Consider the following 25,700-nt stretch of genomic DNA (forward strand, 5'->3'; position numbering starts at 1 on the left):
TTTGGCTTTTTCCCTCCCCTTTCTGGGAGGCGGCGGGGCGCGGCGCGGCGGTGAGTGTGGGAGCACGCGTGGGCGTGGGCGCGGGGGCGGCGGGGGGCGGGCAGGGAGCGGCGGAGGAGGGGGCCGGGGCCGAGGAGGCAGGCGCGGAGGGCCCTTCCCGAGGAGTTGGGCTGTAGTGACAGGCGAGAGGGGAGGGGAGGGAGGGGAGAGAGTAAAACCCACCGGCGCGGCGGCGGGGAGGGCACTTCGCGAGAGGCGAGGGCCGGCGCCGGAGCGGAGGCGGCGGCGGACGGCGGCGAGCGCCCGGGCGGAGGGCGGGCGGGCGGGCGGGCGGGAGGCAGCCCGCGCATCCCCCGCGCATCCCCCGCGCATCCCCCGCGCATCCCCGGCTCGCCGGAGCCGCCTCTCCCGGCCGCGTCCTCCTCCCCGCCGGGGCTCGGGCAGCCGGCTGGGGGGCGAGTGGGACCGATCGATCGATCGATTGATTTCTTTTCTTTTTTTCTTTCTTTTTTTTTTTTTTTTCCGAGGGGTGGGGGCGAGGGGCGGGGAGGGGGGCCGGGGCTCCTGTGGCTTTTCCGGGGGGTCCGGGCCCCCGGCCCCCGCGCCCCTGCCCTCCTCCGGCGGCCGCCTGCCGGCGGGCCGGGCCGCGGCGGCGGCGGCGGCGGCGAGCACCATGATGATGTCCCTGAGCAGCAAGCAGCCCTTCGGCCTCCCCCACGGCGGCGGCGGCGGCGGCGGCGGCCTCCACGAAACCAAGTACTCGGCCCTGCACACCGCCTCGCCCTGCCCCTCCGCCGGCGCCGCCGCCCCCGCCGCCAGCTCCCCCAGCAGCACCGGCACCGGCGGCTCCGCCGGACGCGGCACCACCGGCTCCGGCTCCGGCCCCGGCTCCGGCTCCGGCCCCGGCAGCGGCGGCTCCGGCTCCGGCTCGGGCTCCGGCCCCGGCGGCGGCGGCGGCGGCGGCGGCGGCGGCGCGGAGGCGATGCGGCGGGCCTGCCTGCCCGCCCCGCCGGTAGGTGCCCGCCGCCCGCCGCCCCGCTTTAAGGGGAGCCCCTCGGCGGCCCCCCGGATCCGCCTGATGATTTTTTCATGGCCGCGCAGCAAATCACCCGGCGCCGCCGGGCGCTCGCCCAACTTATGCATGCGGCGGCTCTTGCCGCCCGTATTAATTTTTATGACCTGGGATGCTGCGCGCGGCTGCTGCGTGTGTCCGTGTGTCCGTCCGTCCGGCCGTCCGTCCGGCCGCGCGTCCGCCGCCGGCCGCCTCCGTGCGAGCGGCTGCGCGCCGCGCCCGCTCCCTCGCCCCGCTCGCTCCCGCTTCTCCTCTCCCCCCCCCGCCCCGCTTTCCTCCCCCCCCCCCGCCCTCCTCCTTCTCCAGGATTTCTCTTTTAACATGCTGGGAAGGTTTTAGTGGCACGGCGGAGTGCGCGGGGAGGCGAATTCCCTGCTGAGCGTTATGTGTGCCTTCTATTTGCAATTGCAGAGCAATATATTCGGCGGTCTGGACGAGAGCCTGCTGGCCCGCGCCGAAGCCCTGGCAGCGGTGGACATCGTCTCCCCGAGCAAGAGCCACCACCACCACCCGCCGCACCACAGCCCCTTCAAGCCGGACGCCACCTACCACACCATGAACACCATCCCCTGCACCTCGGCCGCCTCCTCCTCCTCGGTGCCCATCTCCCACCCGTCCGCCCTGTCGGGCACCCACCACCACCACCACCACCACCACCACCACCACCACCAGCCCCACCAGGCGCTGGAGGGGGAACTCTTGGAGCACCTGACGCCGGGGCTGGCGCTGGGGGCCATGGCGGCCCCCGACGGCGCGGTGGTCTCCACGCCGGGCCACGCTCCCCACATGGCCGGCATGAACCCCATGCACCCGGCGGCGCTGGGCATGGCCCACGCCCACGGGCTGCCGGCCCACATGGGCTGCATGAGCGACGTGGACGCCGACCCCCGCGACTTGGAGGCCTTCGCCGAGCGCTTCAAGCAGCGCCGCATCAAGCTGGGGGTGACCCAGGCCGACGTGGGCTCGGCGCTGGCCAACCTGAAGATCCCGGGGGTGGGCTCCCTCAGCCAGAGCACCATCTGCCGCTTCGAGTCGCTCACCCTCTCCCACAACAACATGATCGCCCTCAAGCCCATCCTGCAGGCCTGGCTGGAGGAGGCCGAGAAGTCCCACCGCGAGAAGCTGGCCAAGCCCGAGCTCTTCAGCGGCGCCGAGAAGAAGCGCAAGCGGACCTCCATCGCCGCCCCCGAGAAGCGCTCGCTGGAGGCCTACTTCGCCCTCCAGCCCCGGCCCTCCTCCGAGAAGATCGCCGCCATCGCCGAGAAGCTGGACCTCAAGAAGAACGTCGTCCGCGTCTGGTTCTGCAACCAGCGCCAGAAGCAGAAGCGCATGAAGTACTCGGCCGGCATCTGAGCCGGCAGCGGGGGAGAATCGACAGCAGCAGCAGCAGCATCCTCAAAAAAAAAAAAAAAAAAAAAAAAAAATTAAAAAACCCACATAAAACAAAAAAAAACGCAAAAAAAAAACGAACGGCCGAAAAAAAAAAAAAAACCCAAACAAAACAAAACCACCCCACCGCCCCCAGCCCACCCTACCGCCCGCCCCGCGCCCAACTTTCGGGGGGAACTTCCCCGCGGAGCCGCCGCCCGGACCCGCCCCGGCAAGTACCGCTGGTTTTTATTCTTAACAGACCTCGCCTGGGTGCAAGCGCGAAAGGTGCCCTTCGCAGCGGCGTGTCCGCAATGCCATGGTTTTCTCGGGACCCAAACTTGAATCTAGAGTTGAGGCTTGCGCCGCGAGAGACGTCTCAAAAGTATTTTGATTTAAATAATAATAATAATAATAATGATTTAAAAAAAAAAAAAACAGATGGCAGGTTTTTCTGCATTTACACTGCGTATTATAAATATATAAATATATATATATTTTTACTGTGGTTATTATCCTTTTCCTTCTCTGAAGTTATAACGCTTAGGGAAAGAGCTGATCCTGCTGTGTTCACTGGTCTTCAAAAGCTATTATTAGATTACTGCCAAACAACCCCTTGTAAATTATTAATTTATCTCTCTAGCAACTTCATTTTGTGCTCATTCTAATTAATTACACCTCTTTAATCTAAGTCTTGATAAAAGTAAAAAAAAAAAAGGATAGTGAGAATCAAATATTTTGTGTTGGTAGGATTTATGAACGTGAGCTTTTCTCTTCTTCTTCTGAACGTCCCTTTCGGCCATCTGTAAATTGTCACCTGAACCTAAAGTATTTCTCTGGCGAGTATTCTTATTCGTACGGCGTCGGCACCCTATAGTAGATGTCCTACATTATTTGTGTAGCCTGATTCACTGTCCGAGGTATTTGTTTGCCGCGTTACATATTTAATGGGGATTCCCATATTGTCCCCACCACACGCTGCTCCCGAAGCGAGAAAGGACGTGGCCGCGTAGGTGACAGCGGGGGGGGGTGGGGGGGGGATATGTTTGTCGCTTCGGGTTTCTTGCCAGCACAATATCCGTCTTTCTCGATTTCAAAGCTGTATCGCGACGGTAGTCAGACCGGCTCGGGTTTTTATCTATCTATCTATCTATCTATCTATCTGATTGTTCGTTTATTTATTTATTTATTTGGTCGGTCGGTCGGTTATTTATTACCTTTAACTGCAATACTTTTCCACGGAGCAAAGTCCCTTTTGGAGGTCTGTTTGTAGAAAAGCCAAATTTAAATTTGTAGGAAAGGGAGCGAGCGAGCGAGGCTGCACTGCTTGTAAATTCACGAATGGTTTGGTACATTTCTTTTGGAATAACAACAATAAAACGAGGGTGCTCGGTTGGGTACCTGTATGTATTGTAAATATTTCATTGGCGTTGACGCACATATAGATATATTCTTACAGATTCCGCTGTATCGCTGTTCTATCCGAGACTGTTCGAAGTCTTAAGTTCTGTACATGACCCGTTTTCGTTGGTTATTGGTTTTTGGGTTTTTTTTGGGTTGGTTTCTTTTTTTTTTTTTTTTTTTTTTTTTGTTGATAGGAGGTTTATTTATTCTACTAATGTACTAAGTTATTTTTAAATGTTGTTAAACCGTCTTTCATTAAAAAAAAAGAAAAAAGGATTTTAACGTTTCATTGGCAAAGCGCGTGTGCTGCTTCTTGTTTTCCGCCGCAGCCTCTGCCCGAGCTCAACGCCGCCTCCGGGTCGCGGGATTCGCTCCAACCCCGCGGCCACCGGGGGGGGGGGGGGGGGAGTTACACCCCCCTGCCCGCCCGCAGCGGCCGCCTCCGGGGGTGGGGAGGCGGCCCGGGGGGTGCCGGGGCAGCCGGCGGCAGCACCACGGACAGCTCCGCTCCCCTCCGCGCCCCTCCGCGCCCTTCCGCGCCCCGCCCAGCGGCTGTCGCGGGTGACCGTGTGCGTGGCTGTGATTGTGCGGCGGGGAGGGGTGGTGGTGGTGGTGGTAGTGGAGGGGGGGGTGCCCCCGTCGAGCCCTCGCTACCCGAGCCGCTCTGCCTCCCGGCGCGGGGGAGTCAAAGGTGCCACGCACGCACACGCGCGCAAAAAAAAAAAAAAAAAGGGGGGGGGAGAAGAAAAAAGTAATTTCCCCGCGTGGCGCTCACAAAAGCCGGGGAAACCCGACGGCGGCGGGCGGGGAGGAGGGAGAGGAGATCATACACGAACCGCTATTAAATATTCATATTTCCGCCCAGCCACCAGCTCCAGCTGCATCTTCAAAGCCGCCCGGGCACTCCGAGGGTGCCGGCCTGCTGGCACGGCCGGGGCGGGGGCTCCGCGGGCGCGGAGGCAGCGCATCGTCTCCCCCTGCCCGGCCGGCACCGGCGAGCCCCCCTCCCCGCCTCCCCCCCCCGGCACGGCCAGCGCTTGTCGCTGTCGTTACCGTCATTGCTATCGCAACGGTAGCGTACGATCCCGCGGGCGCGCAGGGCTCCCGCGGGCGCGCAGCGTGGCTTGTCTTCTCCTCCAGCCGCTGCCGGGGCTGCAGGCGCAGGGCGGCTTTTTGGGAAGGGGATGGCCCTATCCTTGCGCGGAGCCCGCGCCCCCCGCCGAGACCAGCCCCCCGCCGCAGGCTGGGCTGCCGCGCAAGCTCCGCGGGCGCGGGGGTTGTTTTAAGAAGCGGGGGGCGGGGGACGGGGGGCAGACAGGCGTCGGAAAGCGGCGGGTCGGGGCGAGCCAGCCCGGAGGGGGCAGGGGCCAGTGGACCCCTGAAAGCAGCAAGCGAGCCCCCCAAAAGCGTCAGGAGGCGCAGGCGACGAACAGCCCCTGAACTGCCGCTTCGCCCTCTTAAATGAGCCATTCACTTAAAGGCTATTACGGGCGAATTAATAAATTACACAGCGAATTATTAAATCCAGATAATTACAAGGAATAAGTAAGTAATCATTAGTTATCTCAGCTAATTACTGTGGGTCAGAGCGAGCGAGAATGTGAAATCCTCCTCGGGAATTGAAATTAACTTTGCACAGTGAGTCTCTCTGCTTGACATCCCCAGTCTGTAGGCACATGGCAGCTCCCCTGTGAGCTCGGCTTTCTATTTAACTTGGAGAGAATGGAAATAAAATTAAGTGGCGATGTGATAATAGGAAGCTGCTTAGAAAGCAAACGCGGTGGGTTTTATTTTTTTACCTTTTACCGCCTGGAGATAGACCGCTCTCTAGTTTCCCCAAATTAAAAACCTGGGGCAATTAGTGGACTTCTCCCAGTACCTGTCTGTCCCACACTTGCAGATTATTATCAAACGAAAAGGCACGAAAGAGCCGGGGGGGGAGGGGGGCAGAGGCGGGTGGGCTCCGAGAGACCCGGGGCGGGTACCCGGGCATCCCTCCCCTCTGCTGCCGCTCGGCACCGCTGCCCCGGCCGGGAAGGGCTGAGGCACGGGAGCGCTTTGTTTTGGGAAACAATAAGCTGCCGAGCCCTAATGAGGGTCCTTGTCTCCTCCGTCGATCTTTCGCCAGATCTCTCCAAGAGCTAATGTTCCCCCCGCCCCAACACCCGTCTATACCATCACTGCCCGGCTTTCCTTCACGTGCATCTTTTGTAAACAGCAGATCTATAGGTGGAGACGCTCACGCTGCCTTCACCGGGCTTCGCCCGCATTAAAACAACAACAAAAACAACAACAACAACAACAACAACTGCTGGGCGTGCACGGCGAGGAAAAAGATCTAGGCTTCTTTGCCTTTATCAATTGCAATTAGGTGGACAGTCTTCCCCCTCTTCCCTTGCTCCAGTCTGGGATGATAATTAAAATTTAATGAAGCCTGGGAGTAGCAGAGCTCTGTCTGGGGACTGTGGAATAGAATATTTTAACTGTACATTTACACCAAGTGTCTGGCTTCAAAGACGTGACTGCTTTTAATCTCGAATTAGAAAACCACAGACCTGAAATTAAATATTAGCCAGCCCCGGCTCCCCTTCCTTCCCGCCACACTGTCACGCCTGTGTTCGCCTGCCTTGCCCCACGACACGCATACACCCACGTCTCGGGTCTCCAATTACCCTCGCGTTAATAATAGATGGCTTTGATAGGGTGCGGATTTTTCCCTTTCCCTTTCCCTTTTTTTTTTTTTTTTTTTTTTAATAGGGTTAATGCAATATTAATTGCTCGTAGCTGCTATAAGAATGCGCCGCGTTTTTCCAGGAATAAATCGATGGATCGGGGCAGCCGGCGCGGAGCAGGAGGCGCAGCCCCGGGGCCGCCCGGGTGAGTACGGCCGCCGGCGGGGCCCTCCGCGCCCGCGCAAATCCCGCGCAAATCCCGCGCCCCTTCCCCGCCCCGGCGGGCGGCAGCGCTCCCCGGCCGGAGGGTCGCTGGGCGGAGAAGGATAAGGACGGGGCGGGGGGGGGGGGGTTTGTGTGTCGCCGTTTTTTCTCCCCAAATCCCCTCTCGGGGCGGGGGGGGGGGACACGACCCGGCCGGCGGGTTGCCCCCCCTCAGCGCGGCCGTGGCAGACCTGCTCCCACGGCAGCCCGGTTGGTTTGTGGTGCCGGAGCGGTAACCGGGGGGGAGACACGGGGAACGGGACACGGAGGGACAACGGTCCCCTCCCCCCTTTATTGTTATTGTTGTTTTGGCAGGTGACACCCCCGGAACCTGCCCCACGGCTGCGGCTCGACGCGCCCCGCAAAGGTAAACGCGGTTTTTGGAGGGAGGAGGCCACCCCGCAAGGAAGCGGGGCGGGGAGGAAAGAATAATAAGAATAAAAAATCCCAACCCACCAGGCAAAAAAGAAAACTCGGCGGGTTCCCACAGGCAGCCGGGACCCCCTTCCCGCGGCGGGGGCGGGTTGCCGACCTGCTCCCACGGCTCCTCCGTGCCGGAGGCCGGGCAGGGCCGGGGGGTGCCGGCGGGCGGGACCCGCGGCCGCTCTGGCGGAGTGGGTTACGCCTTCCCTGTCCCGGGGCCGGGCCCCCAGCTGGCACTTGTTGCGAAAACAAAAACAAACCCAAAATAATTAAAAGTAAGAAAAAAAAAAAAAAAAAAAAGAAAAACCCAACCCGCCCCTAAACTCAACGCAACCCCCAAACCGAAACAACGGAGGAAGGAAGAAAAGGCGCTTGCAGGAGCGCCGGGCGGCAGCTGGGGCAGCCCCGGGAGCGTGTGTGTCTGCAGGAGCGGCTTGGCAGCTGGGCCCCCGCCTCGACCCTTCCCCAGCCCTCCGCGGCCGCGGAACCCGCTGGGCGCAGCGCTGCCCGGCTGCGGGGGAGGAGGGGGGGGGGGGGGGGGCCAGCCGCCCCCTCCCCTCCGCAAGCAGCCCCGGAGCGGGATGAGCCTTCGGCCTCCTCCCCCCCGGCAAACCCCCTTGGCCGCCGGGCACCGGTGGGCCGGCGGGGGGCGAGGAGCAGGCGCGGAGCTCCGCGGTGTTTCCGCGGCGGGAGGGGCCGGGGGCTGCGGCGCCCCGGCCGGCTGCGGCACCGCTCCGCGGCGGGGCTCTCGCCTCGCCTCGCCTCGCCTCCCCGTTTATACAGAACAGGATCATTTACATAAAGTCCTTAAGGCAAATAACTGTTGGGGCTCTAATTTATATCTGATCGAAAATTAGCCGTCATTATGCGCTCCATTAGCAGCGTCTTTAATGTGCTTCTAAGCACCATTTGTCAAGCGGCTTGTTAATATCCTTCAAGTCTTTAAAGTTGAGAGCTCATTAAAGAGTGCGCTCTGTTATTGATGTAATTTAGATGAGTTTGGAAGAGCGAGTGCGCCGCGGAGAACCTGGGCGAGCGGGGAGAGGCTGGGGCTCCCCCCCGGGGGCTTGCGGCAGCGGCACCTTGGCGCGACGGCCCCTCACCGTGGCGTCGGGGCCCGGCCGGGAGGGGGGGGCCGGGGCTCGCCTCCGTGCTCGGGCTGGGGCGCGGGGCAGCCCCCGGGCAGCGGGGTGGGGGAACGAACCTCTTTTGGCTGAGGCGGAGTAAACCCGCTTAATGATGTGCAGACGCGATTCCGCCGTCTCTCCCCCCGCTCCATCGGAAGAGCATAAAGGCCAATAAATTACCTCCGCTGCTTATCTGAAAAGCCATCTATTCTGTCTTTTTTTTTTTTTTTTTTTTTTTTTTTTTTGGCTCCGCTGGTGGGACACGACGAAGCCGCCGGGCTGCCGGGGAGTGCCCCGCCGGCTCCCCCCCCTCCCGGGGGGGGGGAATCCCTCGACCCCCCGGGACCTGCTCCGCCCCTGCCCGCCCCAAATCCTGCTGCTGAAAACCGGGCGGGGAGAGGGAAGTCCCGGCCCCCCCCCCCCGCCCGCCCCGGGCGGTGCGAAGCGGAGCGGAGGGCGGCGGGGGCTTGCGGGGAGGGTCCTCCCCTGCGCCGCCGTCCCCGGGCTTCCCCCGGGCGAAAGCAATAAAGCGGGTAATTAGACTGCTAAAGACGGATGTAAATAACGGGGAGGAGGCGGCGATGACAGCCGTGCGGCGGGGCCAGCCCCCCCACCCCCCCCCCGGGGAAGGGGACGCGGAGCCCCGCAGCGCCCGCCCCGAGGCCCCGGGGAGGGGCGCCCGCTGCCCCGGCGGCTGTCGGGCCGCGCTGGGGAGGGCGCCGGCAATTCCCCCCTGCGGGAATTGCCCTCACCACGCAGCCGACAGGTCCTTTTGCTCCCGGCCCCCCCCCCCCCCCCCCCCCCCCATGAGAGCGTAAGGGTCAGGGGCCAGGGCAGAGGGGGCTGCAGAGGGGAGGGGGGTGCAGGTATCAGCAGCCTTGCAAACCCCGCTGCACCCCTGGCACAGCTCCCCCCCCCGGGGCTCTAACCAGCTTTCTGCACAGGCCTGTATCAAAGGGGTATTCACCTCACCGCACCGTCCCAGGGACACGCTGACACCCGTGGGAACATTTATCTCCTCTCCAGCCAGGAGCACGATGCTTAAAGCAGCCACAGGGCCCTCCCCACCTTTTGGGCAGTGAGGCCGGGGGGGGGGGGGTCCCCCATCTGCGCGGTGGGCCCGTGCAGCCCTGGCCCCCACATGAAAGAGGGCTGCTCCTGACGGGCTGGACACGTCTTCTGCAGATCACAGGGTCGTTGCCAGCAATGTGAGCCCTCTCCTAGAGCCACCGCCGCTATACTGGTTCCAGATGCTCTCTGGGCAGAGGAAGAGAAAAATCCCTTCAGGACGACAAGGGAAAGCATCACCCCAGGTAGGCAAAAACACGAGGCACGGAGAGCGGCCAGAAAGCCCGAGGTTGACGCGTTGACTCGTACTTGCAGATGTGCTGATAGTTATTGCCACCAAGCAACATACAGATGTGGCAGAGTGGCACGTTGCCATGCACGTGGCATTTGGGGACCGAGTCTTCTCAGGGTGCATGTGGGCACACGTGCGTGGCCTGCTGGATTTGAGAAGGGCTCGTTGCGTGGTGGAAAGCCCCTTCTTACCCATCTGCTCACTTGAAACCCTCGTAGCTTTTCTCTTACTTGTGGCACCACGTTATTTTTGGAGGGAAAGCTGTGGAAGTAGGTGGGATAAACTTAACATGGGGGGCATTTTACAGGGAGATAGCTTTGTCTGTGTTTAACAAAGCCATTAAAAAACATCGTGTCAAACATAGCTGGGCAAGTCAGCCTATGCCAGATGGGGAGGGAAGGCCATCGAAAAGTCTCATGTTACGACAATGACAATATTTTATGGCAGCAGCGGTTACAGCTTTTAAGCAAGTGAAAAGCAGTTCAGTTTCTTGCCTGATTTTGTGGGCAGAACTGGTGGATGTGCAGCAGGGAATGAGCTGTGTGCAGGTCCCATTCCCACCCTGGTAACGGCTGTGATTCTTGTGGGGGGGCTTCTGGCAGCAACACACGTGGCAAAGTCCGTCGGGCAGCAACATGAAGTCTGTGGGCCAAAGAAGAATGTGATGAGGAGGACTTGTGCAAACCTTAGCATAATAAAAGCCTCCATGCCACAGGCGCACACAAACGCACACGAACCCACCAGATGCTATACGGAAAAAAAAAAAAGGCAAAAGATGTCACCTTTTGAAATTGTTTTTACATCCTGAGTTGTTTCCTGATTACTCTTCATTTTAGAAATAGATTATTTAAGAATGCATTCTTAAACCGCAGCATCTTTCAAATTGACTGTGAACGGACATGCCTGGCGCCTCGATACATAACTCTCCCAAGTTTCTTGTACTTAAATACCCTATGCGAAGATGCCCACAAACCTTTCCTACTGGCCCTTCTTCACAGAGAAGGGGCATTGCCGCGGTGGAAGCCCATCTAGGATCCCCTTACTATTTACTGCAGCTCGCCGGTGATGGCAGGGGTGGCTGCCTGCTCCCCGTTACCCTCCCACCTGACTGCAATTTAAACCGCTCTTTCTTTCAGCTTCCATTGATAGGCGGACACAAGGTGGATGTCAGCAGTGGGCTGGGGGTGGTGGGCAGGCGACATGTCGGGTCCCTGCCTCTCTGCCCAGGTTAATCCCTTGTCTTCTTAGGAAGGCTGGGGAAACACTCGCCTCCCACGGCCGGGGCGGTTGCGCTCGGAGAGGGGCGATGCAGCTCGGGCTGCGCGATTGCTGCCAACCCTGCTGAGGATGCTGTTAAAATCCAGCGCGCCCCAGCAAGTGCCCCATTGTGGCAACGCGTGCGCTACCAGAAAGAGTAAGGCCATCCTCCCAGGATAGCCGAGGGGACCGGGATCCTGGGAGCCCCCCCCGCCGCCTCCGAGCCCAGGCTGGTGTCGCAGGTCAGCACCTCCCGGCTGCGCCTACACCGGGAACCGCAGCAAGACGTGGGCACCAGCCTGGCCACGGACGGCTCTGCCTCTGCTGTGCTGGCCGGAGCTGATAAATGCCTTCCCAAGCAACGCTTGGCCATGGGCTGGGGACAGTATCTGCTCCAACCGGGCAGTTCTGGCTGTGCCCACACGGTTTTGGGGAGGGAGGGGAAGAGAGGAGGGGAATTAGCAGTCACGCTGTGCCGCTTGGCTGCGGGGCTGGAGAAGGGTTCCCAGCTGGTTCTGCAGACTGGCAGTGATGCAGCCACCAGAGACCACCCACCACTTACCTAAAGCTTTTTCTCCTCCATAAAGCCTCTTCCCCGCTGGGGAGGTCGGGCTGTGTTTGGCTTGGATATGAAAACCAGCGCCTCTCCCCTCAACCCGCTGAGCCGCTTTGTCCCCCTGAATTAGTCAGCATTACTTTTAACTCATTGAGTAGCCTGGATTAGAGCCAGCCGGCCGATGGGCTCTTGCCCAGACGCAGGTTTGCGAGTCAACGGCACCAGGACTTCGGTGAGGTCCAGCCGGTGCCAAAGATCTTACCGCTCGTCCTTTGGAGGAGCCCGGAGCAGCCCTGCGTGCCCGGTGGTCCCCGCACACGTGCCGACGAGCGGTGATGGGGCAGGCGCCGGCTGCAGCTGGGGGGCTGCTCCCCTGGGCAGCCCGTGGGGGTGGTGTATGAGGCAGCCCCTAGGAAGGTGGGGAGAGGGTTTTACTTTTTTAGACAGCTGTTAAAACGTTTTCATTTAATCAGCCACGGTATGTACGCCTCAGTTAAACAGCTGGCATCCGAGCTGATACGCAGGGATGTGTAATTTTGATTCCTACCTTTCTGTTTCAAAGCTGTGTCGTTTTGAGCACTTTGATCCAAAGACTAAACTTATCGTGGCATATTTATGTAGATGACATTTTCATTCGCTCCTTTATTTATTTATTTTTTGCAAAACACATCACTGACAAGGTTTCTAGTGCCAAGGCAGTGGTGCTCCGTGAAGGAAAACACACGGTCCAAACTCCAACGCTTGCGTGTGCTGCAATAGTTCTGTTTTATACATGTTGCGGGCGCAAATTGCAAGAGCAGCGGCAACGTGTGGAAGAGCGCATGCAGAAAAGGGAAAACTGCGCTGGGGGTGAGTGACAGTATATTTAACGCTGTGTCCCAGTGGACTGGCTGGTTTTTTTAAAGGACTTTTTTTTTCTAGAGTTTTGCAATTCTTTCTGGGTCTTTATGGCAATTTGGCGCTTGCGCCCCTCTCTCTGGGAATGTCAGAGTGCCTCTTGGTATTTAGCATACTTACTTATCCCCACAACATCCCCAAGGAGGCAGGAACGTGCTGCTACCCCACCCTACAGCACAGGAAAACAGTGGAGTTTGGGACGGATAAGGAACTGTAAAGAAGTCTCCCAAGTCCTAGGAGAGCGCTCAGACCGGGGGACCAACTCTGGCCCATCTGACAGCACCTCCAAAAAGCCGAACCAGTAATGTCCTTGAATATCTTACTCCCAGGACACTGAGAGTATGACATGCCCAAGGAAACACCCATTCACCTACAGCAAGAAGCGGTTTATTATCCCAGCAGCAGCACAGCAGTCGTTTTTAAAGCTCGGCCTCGGGAGGATGGCAGTGAATGGCGAAAGCCGACTTCCCTCGGATTTGGGTCTTTTGGTTGGGTTCTCTGGTGTCAAATAAGGCACAATCTCCAACTGATGCTTTTCCCAAGGATGGAGCATTAATAAAACCTCTTGCCTGCAGCAGGCTTTCTGGTACATGTGTGATTTTCTGCCTTTCCCCTCGTGTGGGACGCACATGGGGTCTGGTCCCTCTGTCAGCTGCTTCGCTGCACAAAATCTGTGGGGATATATTCACCGTTAAGCCCTTTCCCTGTCTGTTCCGCCGGTCTGAAGTGAGCTTAAAACAGTTTTTAAACCAGTTTGAGGCCGCGGGAGGCACAGACAGAGGTACAAACGGACGGAGACAGCCATGTGGAGTGTGGTCCCTCAGGCCCTGCTGAAGAAGCCAGGCTCCCGTCCGTGACTGAGCCACCTGAAGAAGAGATGCTGCTCGGGTGAACATTTCGACACCCAGGGTACCTCCCTCCCCCTTTTCTGCCCCCCAGACCACTTCTGTTGCAATGGGCCTCATCCTCCCAAGGCAGCAGCAGCCTGACTGCAGCTCTGCTGTCTGAGGCCGGCTTTAATTAAGCGGGTCCTCCTGCACATATGGCCACGCGTGAACACAAGCAGCCCCGTTACCCACGTGCAAACGGGCGCTTCGTTTCTGTAGCAATGTTTTTAACGTCCTCGCCAATAGTTTTAGAAGGTCTTGGAGTTCACATTAAGAGAGCTCTGGCTGATGTTAAGATTTAACTGAGAAAACTCAAAAAGCTAAACTGAAAAAAAGTTGCTCCTTAAAAAGCAACCGAGGCGTTGCCAGGGCTATTCAGTTCTCATCTTTAGAAAAGACCCTTTGATTCATACACCTCCAAGTCCGCAATCCCTGGGAAGGAAGCGCTGACACTGACCCTTCCTTCGCCGCCCCAGATCCCTCCTTTCCTTCTTTGCCCTTCCGAATATGCCTATGGGTGTTTGCGAGCAAGTTTTCTGGCCCGGAGGAAATCAGCAGCTGACCTGGCTGCCCGTACTGGGCTGCTCTGTTAGCTTTTGTGCCAGAACTCACCCAGTAAGATCTCGACCGGGTGTGATTTAGGCATGACAATTTTTAAACTGTCCTTGGTTAAGTAAATTAAAACCAGAAGCTGTTTACCACATAATGGTACCCTGCACATCTGAAAGAGGAAACCCACCTGCAATTACAAGAGAAAGGCCCGATATAACAATTAATGTGGTTCATTTTCAGTCCAGACTTTCTAGGAAGAGGACGCTTTCCTCTCATTTCAAATTTACAAGCCTTTCCTCGATGCGGGAGAGAACTGTGCTCAGATTAAAGCCAGATACGATACACCAACATCTCAGAACATGTGTAGTTCTTTATGTTGAGGTATCTGTAGGCACTTCTGGCTGGCATTTCATCACACCTCAATCTTCTTTCTACTGAGGCAGAACCACTGTCATAAACGGTAAAACAACATTGCTGCTACCTTACACTCTAGGCAGTAAACTGTAACTAAAATGTGCACATGCAGCCTGGTCTTTTTTGTGCCAAATACCTCTGCAATGCCACCTGTATAACAATGTCACGTTTTAGTCATTGCATTGCCCCGCTGACACCCCCAGGTTAGAAGTACTCCACTTTTCTGAAGCTGAAAATACTCCTGGAGTACCAAAGTGCCAGAAGAATATCAATTGCAATTACAAATCTAAACCAAATACGTAGTATTGTGGCCTTTTCAATATTACATTTCTGTGGCAAGTTTTTCCATTGTACATCGCTCAGTCATGTTGGGACAATTTGTTAAATAATGTAGAGGCACTTCATCATGGGACAACATTTGAGGTGATTTACAGTTCTGTCTTTTAGCAGCACACCTGTAAATTGCTATAAATAATGCTAACCCCTATTAAGGAGACATCAGGGTGCTTCCAGGCTGAGAGAATTAATGGGGAGGCAGTTGTGGATGATACTGGGTAAAAGCACTACCGGTTTACAACTGATTGGGTTGCTCTGATACACAGATCTGCTAGCGTGCCCCACAGCCAGGCCTGAAGATGAAGGTCCGAGTTTCCGAAGGGCAGAGTTTGGAAGGCATTTAGCAGCAGGTTGGTGTACAGAGATCAGTGATATCCTAGGCTTATGTACCTTTGTTTTTCTTGAGGGCGTAACGTAACTTTTACAAATCAGCTGTTCGCAGCAAAGTTTAATTAGAAATAGCTCATCGTCTTTACTTCTCATCTGTATCAAGCCTTCATTCGGCAGGCATACAAGGTTAACAATGAAGGAAGGCTACGAAGCAGACGGACCAAAATCCCAGGCTATAGTAATACAGAGCAAATCCTGCTATCTCTCTTGAAGGGTGCTGACACCTGAAAACTAGGGAAAACAGTTGTGAATTCAAGTATGAACACAGATAAACTGAACTCACCCACTTTTCATATGCACAAAGCCAATGAGTTTACTCACTTTTCAGCAGTACAGCACGGTTTCATTTTTCCTAGGGATGTAAACAACCATACGATCATTTTGGAGACATGACTTACCTCTGGTTAGTAAGAGGTTTCAGACAATCAGAGAAAAGAGGCAGTGGCTCCTCGTAAAGAAGAAACTGCACGTGCCAACTTTTTGGCAGGTGAAGTGAGGTGAATGAGCTTCTGCAGAACCCAATGTTAAACAAAATTGTGAAGACAGAGAGGAGACTTTGAACGAAGGGGAAGAAGGAAACAAATGAGTACAAGGAAAAATGGGGAAGAAAGCGCAAATGGGAAAGGAATACAGCAGGCTCAACATCTCAGTTTTACTGTAATTTGTCTTTGGGTTCAACCCAAAGCCTTTCTGCTGGGGAGTGAGATTCTGACTTAGTTCTGGTGTAAATATCCACCTACCTCATCAACAGATTTTTTTTTTTTTTTTTTTTTTGTAATGCTGCAATGCTGCATGTGGAAAAAGGTGAGAAAAGAGGATCGCGCTCCTAACCAAGGAATCAATCATGGCAAAACAGACAAAATCACGGAAAGTACTTTCCCCCCAAATGGGTGATCATTATGCAGGGGTGCAAAAGGACAGCTAAGGATGGCAGGACCACTTTAAACTATGAAATAAACCTTTTCAGCTCATAGCACCATTATGAACACTTGTGTTTCAAAGGTGTTGAAGATGATTTACAGGTAGAAATTCAAAACACCTGAGTACAATCATCAGGAAGCAAAGGTGGGAAGACACATAATTCAGGGCCACCACATGCAGATTTTTACTTCTGCTTGCAATATCTGGGAAGGCTTTGAAGCCTTTGCCTCAGAAGTCAAGAGATGACCTGAGAATTGCAGCTTCCATTACAGGAAAGCTGTTGCAGCAAAGAGCTTTAGCATACGCTCTGAACAAACTTCAAAGTCTCAGAAACCAGAGGAAAAAGTAAAAGGGCTTCAGCCTGTCTTCATTGAACACAGATCTCAGGAGGACTTCTTGACCTATACAATGCTTTGAGACGACACTTATGATGACCGTATTTAAAGCAGACTGTGTACACGTGCTAGTCTCACAGAAGATGAGAGAAAACCTGAACTACTACACGAAACTTTTTGTCCATTCATAGAGCTTGGCGAAGCCACTGTAGCACTACAAAAGGCAGAGGAAAGCTTTGCTATGTTGTGAAGGATGAATTCATGCCGCACAGCCTTGTAGCTGGCGTGGGTCCTCTTCTCTGTGGGGTGTAGCTGTTATTCACCAGATGTGGCCACCTCCAGGCAGCTGCACGCTGGGCCAAATGCTCTGAACTACGCCGGGGATTTGGCTGAAGCGAACTGGCTCTATTTTAGAGGTGTGAAAGCCTCTTTCTGGCTTAGTTGATACCGTGACAGGCTTATCATGTGCGGCCCAGGAATCTGGCCTTGGTTTCGCAGGCTCTTTCAGCTGATGAAGACCACTGTATATTTCCAGCATCTTTTTCCTTTGAAAAAATAGTTAACGCCACTCTCACTCACAGTCCTGAAGATATTTCACTCGTGTCTGATATTAAGAAATGTACAACAGGGACCGCAGAAATGAATCACACCATCTGATGGTGAGATTAAACCCAGCAGCTTTCAAGGGAAAGTGCATTGTCTCAGTGATGGAAATACCGCAGCTCCCTACAGTGGGATGTGGGATCTGGGAGAAACAGAGGGGGTGAGAAAGGCAAGCATACTTTTTGCAAATATACTAGTTTAGTTTTTTTTATTCTTTTACTTCGCTCACCTTCACAGCCTGGGTTTTATTTACTTTGCATAAACTACCGAGTTTTCTGGCATGGATGGTCTCAGAAAGTAATTTTCTAGGCAGGTTTTCTAATCGGGAAGAAGGAGGAAAAAAAAAAAGTAGAACAAGACTTACACGAGTGACCTCAACCAGCAACACTGATTGAACATCGCCTGCTCCGAGGCGGTTTGGCGCGTGTGCATGCGCACAGCCTGTGCCAGCACAGCACTCCCGGTCCCCAACTACTGTGCCAAGCCTGGTACGCATGAGTTATCACAAAGATGGTGTCTAGTCTTACAGTCTTACTGGCTCCTACTGCACTTAAAATATTCACTCTGATCCTTGACATCTTTCCTGCCCCTGCCAGAGTCACCTTTGCCGGCCTGCAAGTTTGTGTTTCAGGAGACGGAGCTGGCTTGGTCCAGGCTGGTTTCACGCAAGGGTTGTCAACTGTCTGGCTCGTGAGAACTTCCCCTACAGGCACATCACTAGGACTTGTTTGTGGTGTTGCCCCCCTAGTTATTCAGTGTAAGCAGTGCCAACACTGATTGTATTCCTTTTGTAGAGCCCCAAGCTCCGGTGGCATGGTACGTACACAGCCACTTGGCTGACCTACAGCCGTCATTTAAAAAAAAAAAAAAAAAGCATTTGCCACATAATGGAGCTGCTGACTGCCATTAGAGCCTTGATACGACCAGCACAGGAGCAGTTACATTTTACAAGCCTGCGCGGGCGTCCGCTCACCGCTGGCTCTCCGCACATGATCTACTCCGTTGTTGCTGGCGAGGCCAGATGCACCCCTCCCTGCCCCCCCCCGGGAACAGTGTCTGCTAGTGCTGGATTTCAGCGTGACAGGAAGAATTCAAAGTGCCATAAATCCTCGCCCCTTTCTGCTTAACTGTCCCCATCTCAAGCAGTTGTTTAGCCATTTCTGCCAAATGCACTGCAAAATGTGAATGCATCGGTGATATTGCTCTCCCACAACAGAGGCTTGGAGAGGTGAAGTATAAGCAAAGGCTCTAATTCATCAAAATATTCTAATATCACAGAGCTCCTCGGAGAGTATCAGGGCTCAGCAGACATGAAAGCTCATTGCAATTCAGAATGTAGAAGTTAAAGGGGCTGCTGTGAGAGAGTGGGGCCTGGAGACAGAAGCCAGGTAATCCTGAACTTCCCTTATCATAAATAAATTTTGTTTTAATCTGTTCTGTGAGCCTGGCGTGAGCCCGGTCTGCCCAGAAAGCAGACAGCAATGCCAGGGAAACTGATTTCCTGGTACTCACGTGGAAGGGGAGAGTGTCTAATTTTCTCAGCCAACCGATGCTAAGGAGCCGGGAGGCAGACAACTCTTATGAAAGAAAACAGGAGAAAATAACAGTGACCACCATGCTTCAGGGAGGGCTCGCTGAAGACTTTTTTAGAGGCACTGCTGTGGTTAAGTCCAGATTCAAGCCACTTCAATTATAAATGGTGAACTTGTGGCCAGATGGGGCAAGGTTTTCTGAAAAGAGCTCAGGAAAACCAGAGAGCAATGTTGTCAGGGATAGAATAGCTCAGTGGAGGAGGTAGCAACCTTTCAAAGGTGACATACCTCTGTATATGGATATGTATGTCCCAAACTGGGGGCTAAATGTGCCAGTTACAAAAGCTGGTGTTGAAGGAAGCTGCCTCCCAGAGACAAGGCTTACCTCTCATCAGTCTGTCTGGGGTAGGAGATTCCCAGTCCTAGCTGGGTTCAGAGCTGAGTGGGAGCCAGGAGCTATTGCCGCTCCCAGCTGCTCCCCCTTGGATGCTCAAGCTCCCAGCCCCTGGATCTTTCATGTGCTAACCGAAAATCTGCTGTCCCCCGGTTTTCTGTCTACCCATATAGCAGGTGGCCAAGCTGCAGAACTGAGCTGGAGAATGGGGAAGCTGCTGGGACAACTTGAGACTCCCTCCCGCCCCCCCCCCCCCCCCCCCCCCCCGACCTGCCCAGTGGTCCTACAAGGAGCTGAGCAATTCTTCTGGGGCTGCACACCCTCAGCCCCCAGGGACTTCACGTAGGGCCATCACCAGCACCTCACATCTCACCCGCGTTAGCCGTGCTCGAAAGCTGCTCTTGTTGCAAAGTTGTCTGCCTTTCGTGTGGTAATGAAACAAGCAGGTAACTTCATTGTTAACCTCAGTGAAACAAACCTACTTATCCAGCAGGGACAGGGACTGGGGATTTTAGGTACTAAATTGCTTTCTCACCTGTTGAGACTAATTCCTCCAAGTCGGCATTGCAGCAAGTGGGTATGAATGTGGGACTCACCTTGTCCAGCCCACGGATCAGCTAGGATTAAGCAGCAAGCTTTCCGTTCAAGGCACACGTGCACCTTTTTCTCTTTCTCCTCCTCTGCTCAATGGGCTTGAGAGCTCACTTGACCAACAGCCATTCTGGAGTTTTGTTCTGTAGTTTTAAAACCCAAACCTTAAAAGTTTAGGAAGAGAAGTTTATCTCCTACGGTTAAACTCCTGGCAATGTGCTTTACCATCATAGTTGCTGGGCTCCTTCGTGCTCAGCATCACTCTTCAGTGATACGTCTGTGTTAAAAGACGACTCACACGTGGAAATATTCATTAAGGTATTTATTTGTTTATCTTCAAAGACAGCACATACATTCTATCTACTTGTAAGCATAAGTGTGGCAAATATAGAGATACTACGAAGTTATGCTGTCGAACAAGACAGTTTTGGAAAAAAAAAAAAAAATCGTCCTCATTCTTTTCTTTGTAGGAGCTGTCTTCAGAAATACCTGACTGAATCTCAGGACAAAGTCCTTGATGTACACCAATTCTGAAGGCTGATGAGTTCTCACCTCGTGTAATAGCTGAATCTCACATAACTACTTAAGGCTTTAACCTATTTCTTGCATTTTTACATGTATATTATTGTTTCTTCCGGTTACACCCTCTTTTTCCTAGCAGGAAACTGAAGTGTGGCTTTAGTAATATCTATCATTGATCTTATTTAGTCCATCTATTTCTAGGTAATTATATATAGTGTATTTCTTAGTCTATGTTCGGATGGCCTATTACGAGATGAATGGATTCCTTCCAGAATGGCAATGACCTTTATGTGACTCAAACATTAATTTTCTAAATGGCTTCACAGGTGAAATACCTTATATATCATCATAATTAACAAGATATACCCTATTAATGGTCAGAAAACATGCTTTTCATAATTATAAACAGGATCCTTTCAGAGGTACAACCTTTCCCTCTGTTATGTATTGTTAGTCAATACCATCTGATACATCCACAGTGAAACCTGCTAAAACACTATTCAAAAAGCGGTCTTACTTGCCAGTCTCGCATACCTTAGGCACCCACAAGATGTAGATTTTAGAGATATCAATATTACACTTCAGAACTATTCGGAGATTCATCTGCTATAATATGTTTGACGAGTTCTTTTTTTTGAAACAGACAACTGGCATTGTAGGCTAAAGTGATTTACCAGCTTTCCTAACTTCATTAAAGTCAACCATGCCTATAATTTCTCAGAGCACAGAAAAACTTGCAACTGCAATTCATACTCTCTCATGAGTCCTCCTTTCTGATTGCAAAGTCTTAAGGGTCAGGGGATTAGAGGCTTTCCGGAAAAAACTTGCAGGAAGGATTACAATGGTAATGAACCAGGCAGAGGGGAGAATAATTCTATTCCATGTGAGGAGCTCCTTAAAGAAATTAGAGCACATCTCTCACGTAAAGCGACAAAGTACAGAAGTTCCATTATACTAATTTGAGCTCTGATCTCAGGAGATCTGATGAGCAGGACTATGTCTGGCAAAAGATCGCCAAAGAATAGTGATGTTGGAAGAAATGCTGGTAATTCAGTAAGTGGTGATTTTTCTCCTAAAGAAATACCGAGTTGCTACTGCAGCCAAGTACCAGTGAGCACTGTGCTTTCAGCTGGACCGTGCGAGGCATTTCACCGAGGGCTGCCCGTGACCCGTGGAACTCTGACTGCTGCTGACAGCTGAGAGGTTTATTCCAGGATCCTGTTCAAAGTACAACGTATGGAACAACCTTCTGCCCAACCTCCTTGCCCCATTAATTTGAAGGGGAAAGCAGAGCCTTCGTTTTCCCGCTGAAAAAGTCTGCAAGGAGCAGAACAACGCCTGCATTCTGCCAGACAGATAGTTACTCATCAGACCAATCGTTACTGGGATGGGAAGCAGGTACATTTAGCTCAATAAAGATAATTTTCTCCTGAAGCTTCCTGACCCTGAAGAACACAACTTGCATTTACGTTATTATAGGATGATAAAAGTCCCCTTATTTTTATTAAAAGCTTTCGGACTAAAAAGTATCGTTAGAAGTATGGGAGAGTTAATGCTCTAGAGGATTCATTTGTGGCCATTTTTTCACAAGCATACAAAAGTTATCACTTAGTAATGAGCGCAGATTGGCAAAAAATAGTGATGATCATGAACGCTATTTAATGTAACTGCATAATAACTTTTGGGACACGTACACAGAATGTTCAGTTACTGCAGAAATGTACGCGAGGTTCAAAACCCTTAAGTATTTAGAAACTTGTCCTTGAAAAATTGTCTTTTCTAGAAAGTCTGCTTAGTTTATGTTATTTTATTTTTATTTTTTTTTTACTATGAAGGGTAAATTAAAATATGCCATTTCTTTCAACAATATTCTGATAAAAGAAATTCCAAATATCTAAAAAAAGCAATCTCTTACAAGCAGTCCTGCTATACTTATCAAGATTAGGAGAGTTTGCAGATTAATGTGATTTTCAGATATTATTTGTGAAATTGTGCTGCTGTTATAATGTTTTTCTTATTTCATATCAATAACATTAAAATACAAGGGGTAAACTGGATACTGTTATTATTTATATTTAAATCATGGTCCTGTTTCTCTTCCTGGTTTTCATAAAATGTTTGCCTCTTTTTAACACTCAGTAAAGAGATTTGTACGCTTATGTGCATAATTGCATGTAGGAACATGCCGACACAACTTTTCAGCCTTGTAAAAACATTCTAAATGAACATTGCTGCAATAAGCTTGGTGTTCAGATGATACAGACCTCTCAGTAAAAGAAAATTATTGAGGTATTTGTATTTACATTGCATGTACACAGCATCTTGATCAAAAATGGTCTAATAGGAGCAAGTTAATGATAATAATAATGATAAATTTTTATCATACCTTAACAGGGAGAAATCCTATTGTCACATGTCAACCAGTAACTTAAATTGCAATCCTGAAGAAAACCAGTGCATTGAGTTATTACTGTGGCAAAAGCTATTGCTTTCGCAGACTGTCATAAAAACTGATTACAGGTCTAATGGACCTTGCTTTAAACTCCGAATCTGGAAACCTCTGTTTAAAGAAAGAAATGGTTGACCATTGGGATTCATAAAGCTTTTTTTGAAAAGCATAGCTTGAAAGAACAGGTTTTCTAATACATGAAATTAGGAAAGTTCGCATGAATTTTCCTAAATAAAATTCAAAGTTTCCAAATCCTGCTTTTACATATGTTTTGCAAAGTGATAACCACCATCTTCTGTCCTCTATCTCTTTGGGCCAACAGTGATGGTAGCTGGAAAATGCCCTCTGAGGACAGTGAAGACCACAGGAGTCAGACTTCTGTGGGTCGGTCATGTGAGGAAAGCACTGTCAAGAATTTCATCAGCTCAAAATGGGAGACAATTCTCCACACACACTCCAAAATCAGTGCTTCAGATTATTTCCCAACAAGAATCTAGGCAGAATTTTAGTTTACCTGATTGTGTGAATGAATACAGGCTTTGCTAAAAGGGGAATTTTGGGATCAATTTTGAAAATGTGACATACAGGTATTCTACAAGATGCACTTTCATTGTTAAATATAGTTGTTTCAGCTGTGCCTATAGATTGATGTTGCACTTGAGACTGTCAATGGCATTTCAAAAGCTTTGATTGTACAGGCTTTCCACAGCTTCATGAGTGTGCTCAACTAGATTTTAAACAAACTTACTTGTGTTTTGGGTCCAACCTGTGTTATAGATTAGAACAAAATTGCACCATAGTGTGCCACCCAGGCTGGAACTATTTTATTCAAGTTACAGTTGAACCACAACTGTTAAGCACAGATGCTAAAATCACTGATAGCCCTATGAATAAGGCACCAAGCTTGTAGTTTATTTTTTCTGAAAGAGACAATAATCTGCAATTTAAAGAAAACTCTCCAGACGCATTTAGAGCCTGACCTTACAAGGTATTGAGCATCTTGGATTCCCATTCAGTAGGTATAAAGGATGTTTAATATCTTAACAGGAGGATCTTGACACTTTGGAAGACAATAAGCATTAGGGGCACAAAATGCAAACTTTCTATTCTATATTATGCTTTTTCTTTTGTATTTATTTCAATGACACCAGTTATTTTTGATAAAAGCATGTAATACATATTGAAGGCACACTTCAGTCATAAAAGAACTTAGAGCTCTCAGATATTTGTACCGCATCATTGTGCTCCCATTTAAATGACAAAATTCCTATCAAAATTCCTACTTTGTTGCATGACTCTTCGGTGGTCTTCCCGTACTCATTACACATCTATCAGCTTCTCTGTAAGTAAGCAGGCATTCTCTATAATGAAAAACAGCAAATAAAAAACCAGTAAATGTTGTAAGTTTATATATACACTTTGATATCTACATGTTTTATATTTGGGTTCGGCATCTGGTTAATAAATTTGTTTCTATCTCAAGGGCTTATTTCTGTAAACGAAAAGCAATTACATGATCAAAGGCAATTAAATTCTGAAACTGGAAAAACAAGTAAAAAATCTGAAGTAAGTGTGAATTTGTTCATTTATAAGCAGGAAAAATATTGTTATTTGGACAAAGTAAAATAGAGGTGATGCAATTGCCTGTCAAAATCAGGTTGAATTTTGATACCAACGACATTTTGCGAAAATCAGCATATTGATATAAAGACTATGGACTAAGAGCAAATACTGTACCTGGAAGGATCTAGAACTGGTGTCTTTGGAAGAGGCTCACAGGGGCTTTGACGCACTTGTTTCTTTATTAAGTTCTGTTGTTGAAAAACAAACAACCAAAAAGGGCATTAGTGTTTTAGACTTACAACATCCTTAATAGTAAAAAAGCCTAGAAGGTTTATTTGAAAAACACATAATACAGTAAAAAGTCACAAGAGAAGGAAATCTAAGACAACACAGAGGTGAGCCACATAAGATATAATCCTAGAAATACAGAACTGACAGGGATTTCTGTTCTTATTTCTTGCACTCCTGTGCAGCAGTTCTCCAACAGGCTGGTTTTGCAGGGTGGGACCAGCTGGGGAGCCAACAAGAAAGATGCGTTTGGGAGAAGATGATGGCAAAGACAGTACCGAAAGATGGCAGGCAGCAAGAAGACTATCCCGGGGAAGAAGTGAGCAGTGCGGAAAGCAAGAGCAGGGTGAGGAGGTTGGACAAGTAAGGCTGCCGCCTTTCAGCGGGGTCCTCCTATTGGGACGTGATCAAAAGAGCAGGTGCCTGGGAGGCGACGGCTTCACTCCGCAGCTTTTGGCAGCCCCACGCTTCCTTTGCTCCCACGATCTGTGATGCCTAGCCTTGTTCCTTCCTTGCTCCATCTCCGCACCAAACTCCCACCTCCCAGCTGCCCTTTCTGCTCGCTTCCCAGTGACTCTCCAGCAGCCATACCTCCCTCTGCCTAGTTACAACCACACCAGCCCTGGGGGATCGTTTCCTATTTTGGGAACTACTGATCTGGTTCACCTCCTCAAATGAAGAAAGTGCACATATATCTAGTCCATCCTTGACATCTATTTGTCAAATCTATTCTCAAAGGCTTCTGATGAAGGCCATTTCACAACATCCCTAATCTCTCTGTTCCAGTGCTTCACAATCTTATAGCTCTGTTTCTTCCCTACTACTTAAGATAAATATTTATTGCAAATTAAGCTGATTTTTTTCCTTGTTCTACCTTTGGTAGACATGAAGAGCAAAGGAACACTGTCCTTTTTTATAACAACTCCTTATAGCTTGAGAGACTATTTTCCTTCCTCTAATCTTCTCTTTTTGAGGCTAAGCAAAAGCAGTCTTTTCAATATTTGAAAGGAGCTCGTGTTTTCTGACCTCTGTATAATCCTTGCCTGGATCCTCCTCAATTTGTCACTATCTCTTTGCACCGTGATGCCTAAAACTGGACTCTCTCTTTCAGTCACAGCAACACCAATGGTGCTTATATGGCATCCTAATTTAATTCATGTCCAAAAGAATTACATTAATCCAGTTCTGGTAGAGGTGAATAATGTTCAAAGCAGTGTTTCTGCTGGTGCAATGATTGGAACAGATGCAAACTACCGGACTACTCAAGACTCAATAAAATTTATGTTTCGTTATATCATAGGCTTTTATTAAGTATAATTGCTAACTAGGACTTCATCCATAGTCGTATGCAAGTAAGAATAGGATAAGTAAATCTGTGAAGAATATCTGAGGATTAGCGTAAGTTATTACACCAAGACTCATTTTGTACAAAGGCAACATGTACGTTAGTGGCTTACTCTGTGTTTAACAATGTAGTTATTCCAGGTAACATTTTCTGGAACCAGGCCTAAAGTACATCAATG

At 51.2% G+C, this 25,700-nt stretch overlaps 2 protein-coding genes and 1 long non-coding RNA gene across 3 annotated transcripts in view; 2 read left to right on the forward strand and 1 right to left on the reverse strand.

Annotated features, from left to right (window-relative positions):
- The first annotated feature begins 497 nt into the window (after nt 1–497).
- POU4F2 (POU class 4 homeobox 2) lies at nt 498–2,440 on the forward strand. Its single transcript, XM_049815060.1, has 2 exons — nt 498–1,012; nt 1,484–2,440. The coding sequence occupies exons 1-2, from the start codon at nt 674–676 to the stop codon at nt 2,423–2,425; spliced, it is 1,281 nt and encodes a 426-aa protein (XP_049671017.1). The 5' UTR covers nt 498–673; the 3' UTR covers nt 2,426–2,440.
- Nucleotides 2,441–6,674: 4,234 nt separating this feature from the next.
- LOC126044834 (uncharacterized) lies at nt 6,675–9,581 on the forward strand. Its single transcript, XR_007507790.1, has 3 exons — nt 6,675–6,721; nt 7,096–7,147; nt 9,516–9,581. It is a non-coding gene; the product is annotated as an uncharacterized LOC126044834 (long non-coding RNA).
- A 13,968-nt stretch (nt 9,582–23,549) lies between these two features.
- Nucleotides 23,550–25,700, reverse strand: part of TTC29 (tetratricopeptide repeat domain 29) — a 137,703-nt gene continuing 135,552 nt past the window's right edge. The window contains exon 10 of the mRNA XM_049815058.1: nt 23,550–23,687. Within this exon, the coding sequence (XP_049671015.1) occupies nt 23,647–23,687 (41 nt within the window). The 3' untranslated portion in view covers nt 23,550–23,646. The remainder of the gene's footprint in view (nt 23,688–25,700) is intronic.

This window comes from Accipiter gentilis, chromosome 12 (genome assembly GCF_929443795.1).
Source record: "Accipiter gentilis chromosome 12, bAccGen1.1, whole genome shotgun sequence".
In the NCBI taxonomy this organism is placed as follows: Eukaryota; Metazoa; Chordata; class Aves; order Accipitriformes; family Accipitridae; genus Astur; species Astur gentilis.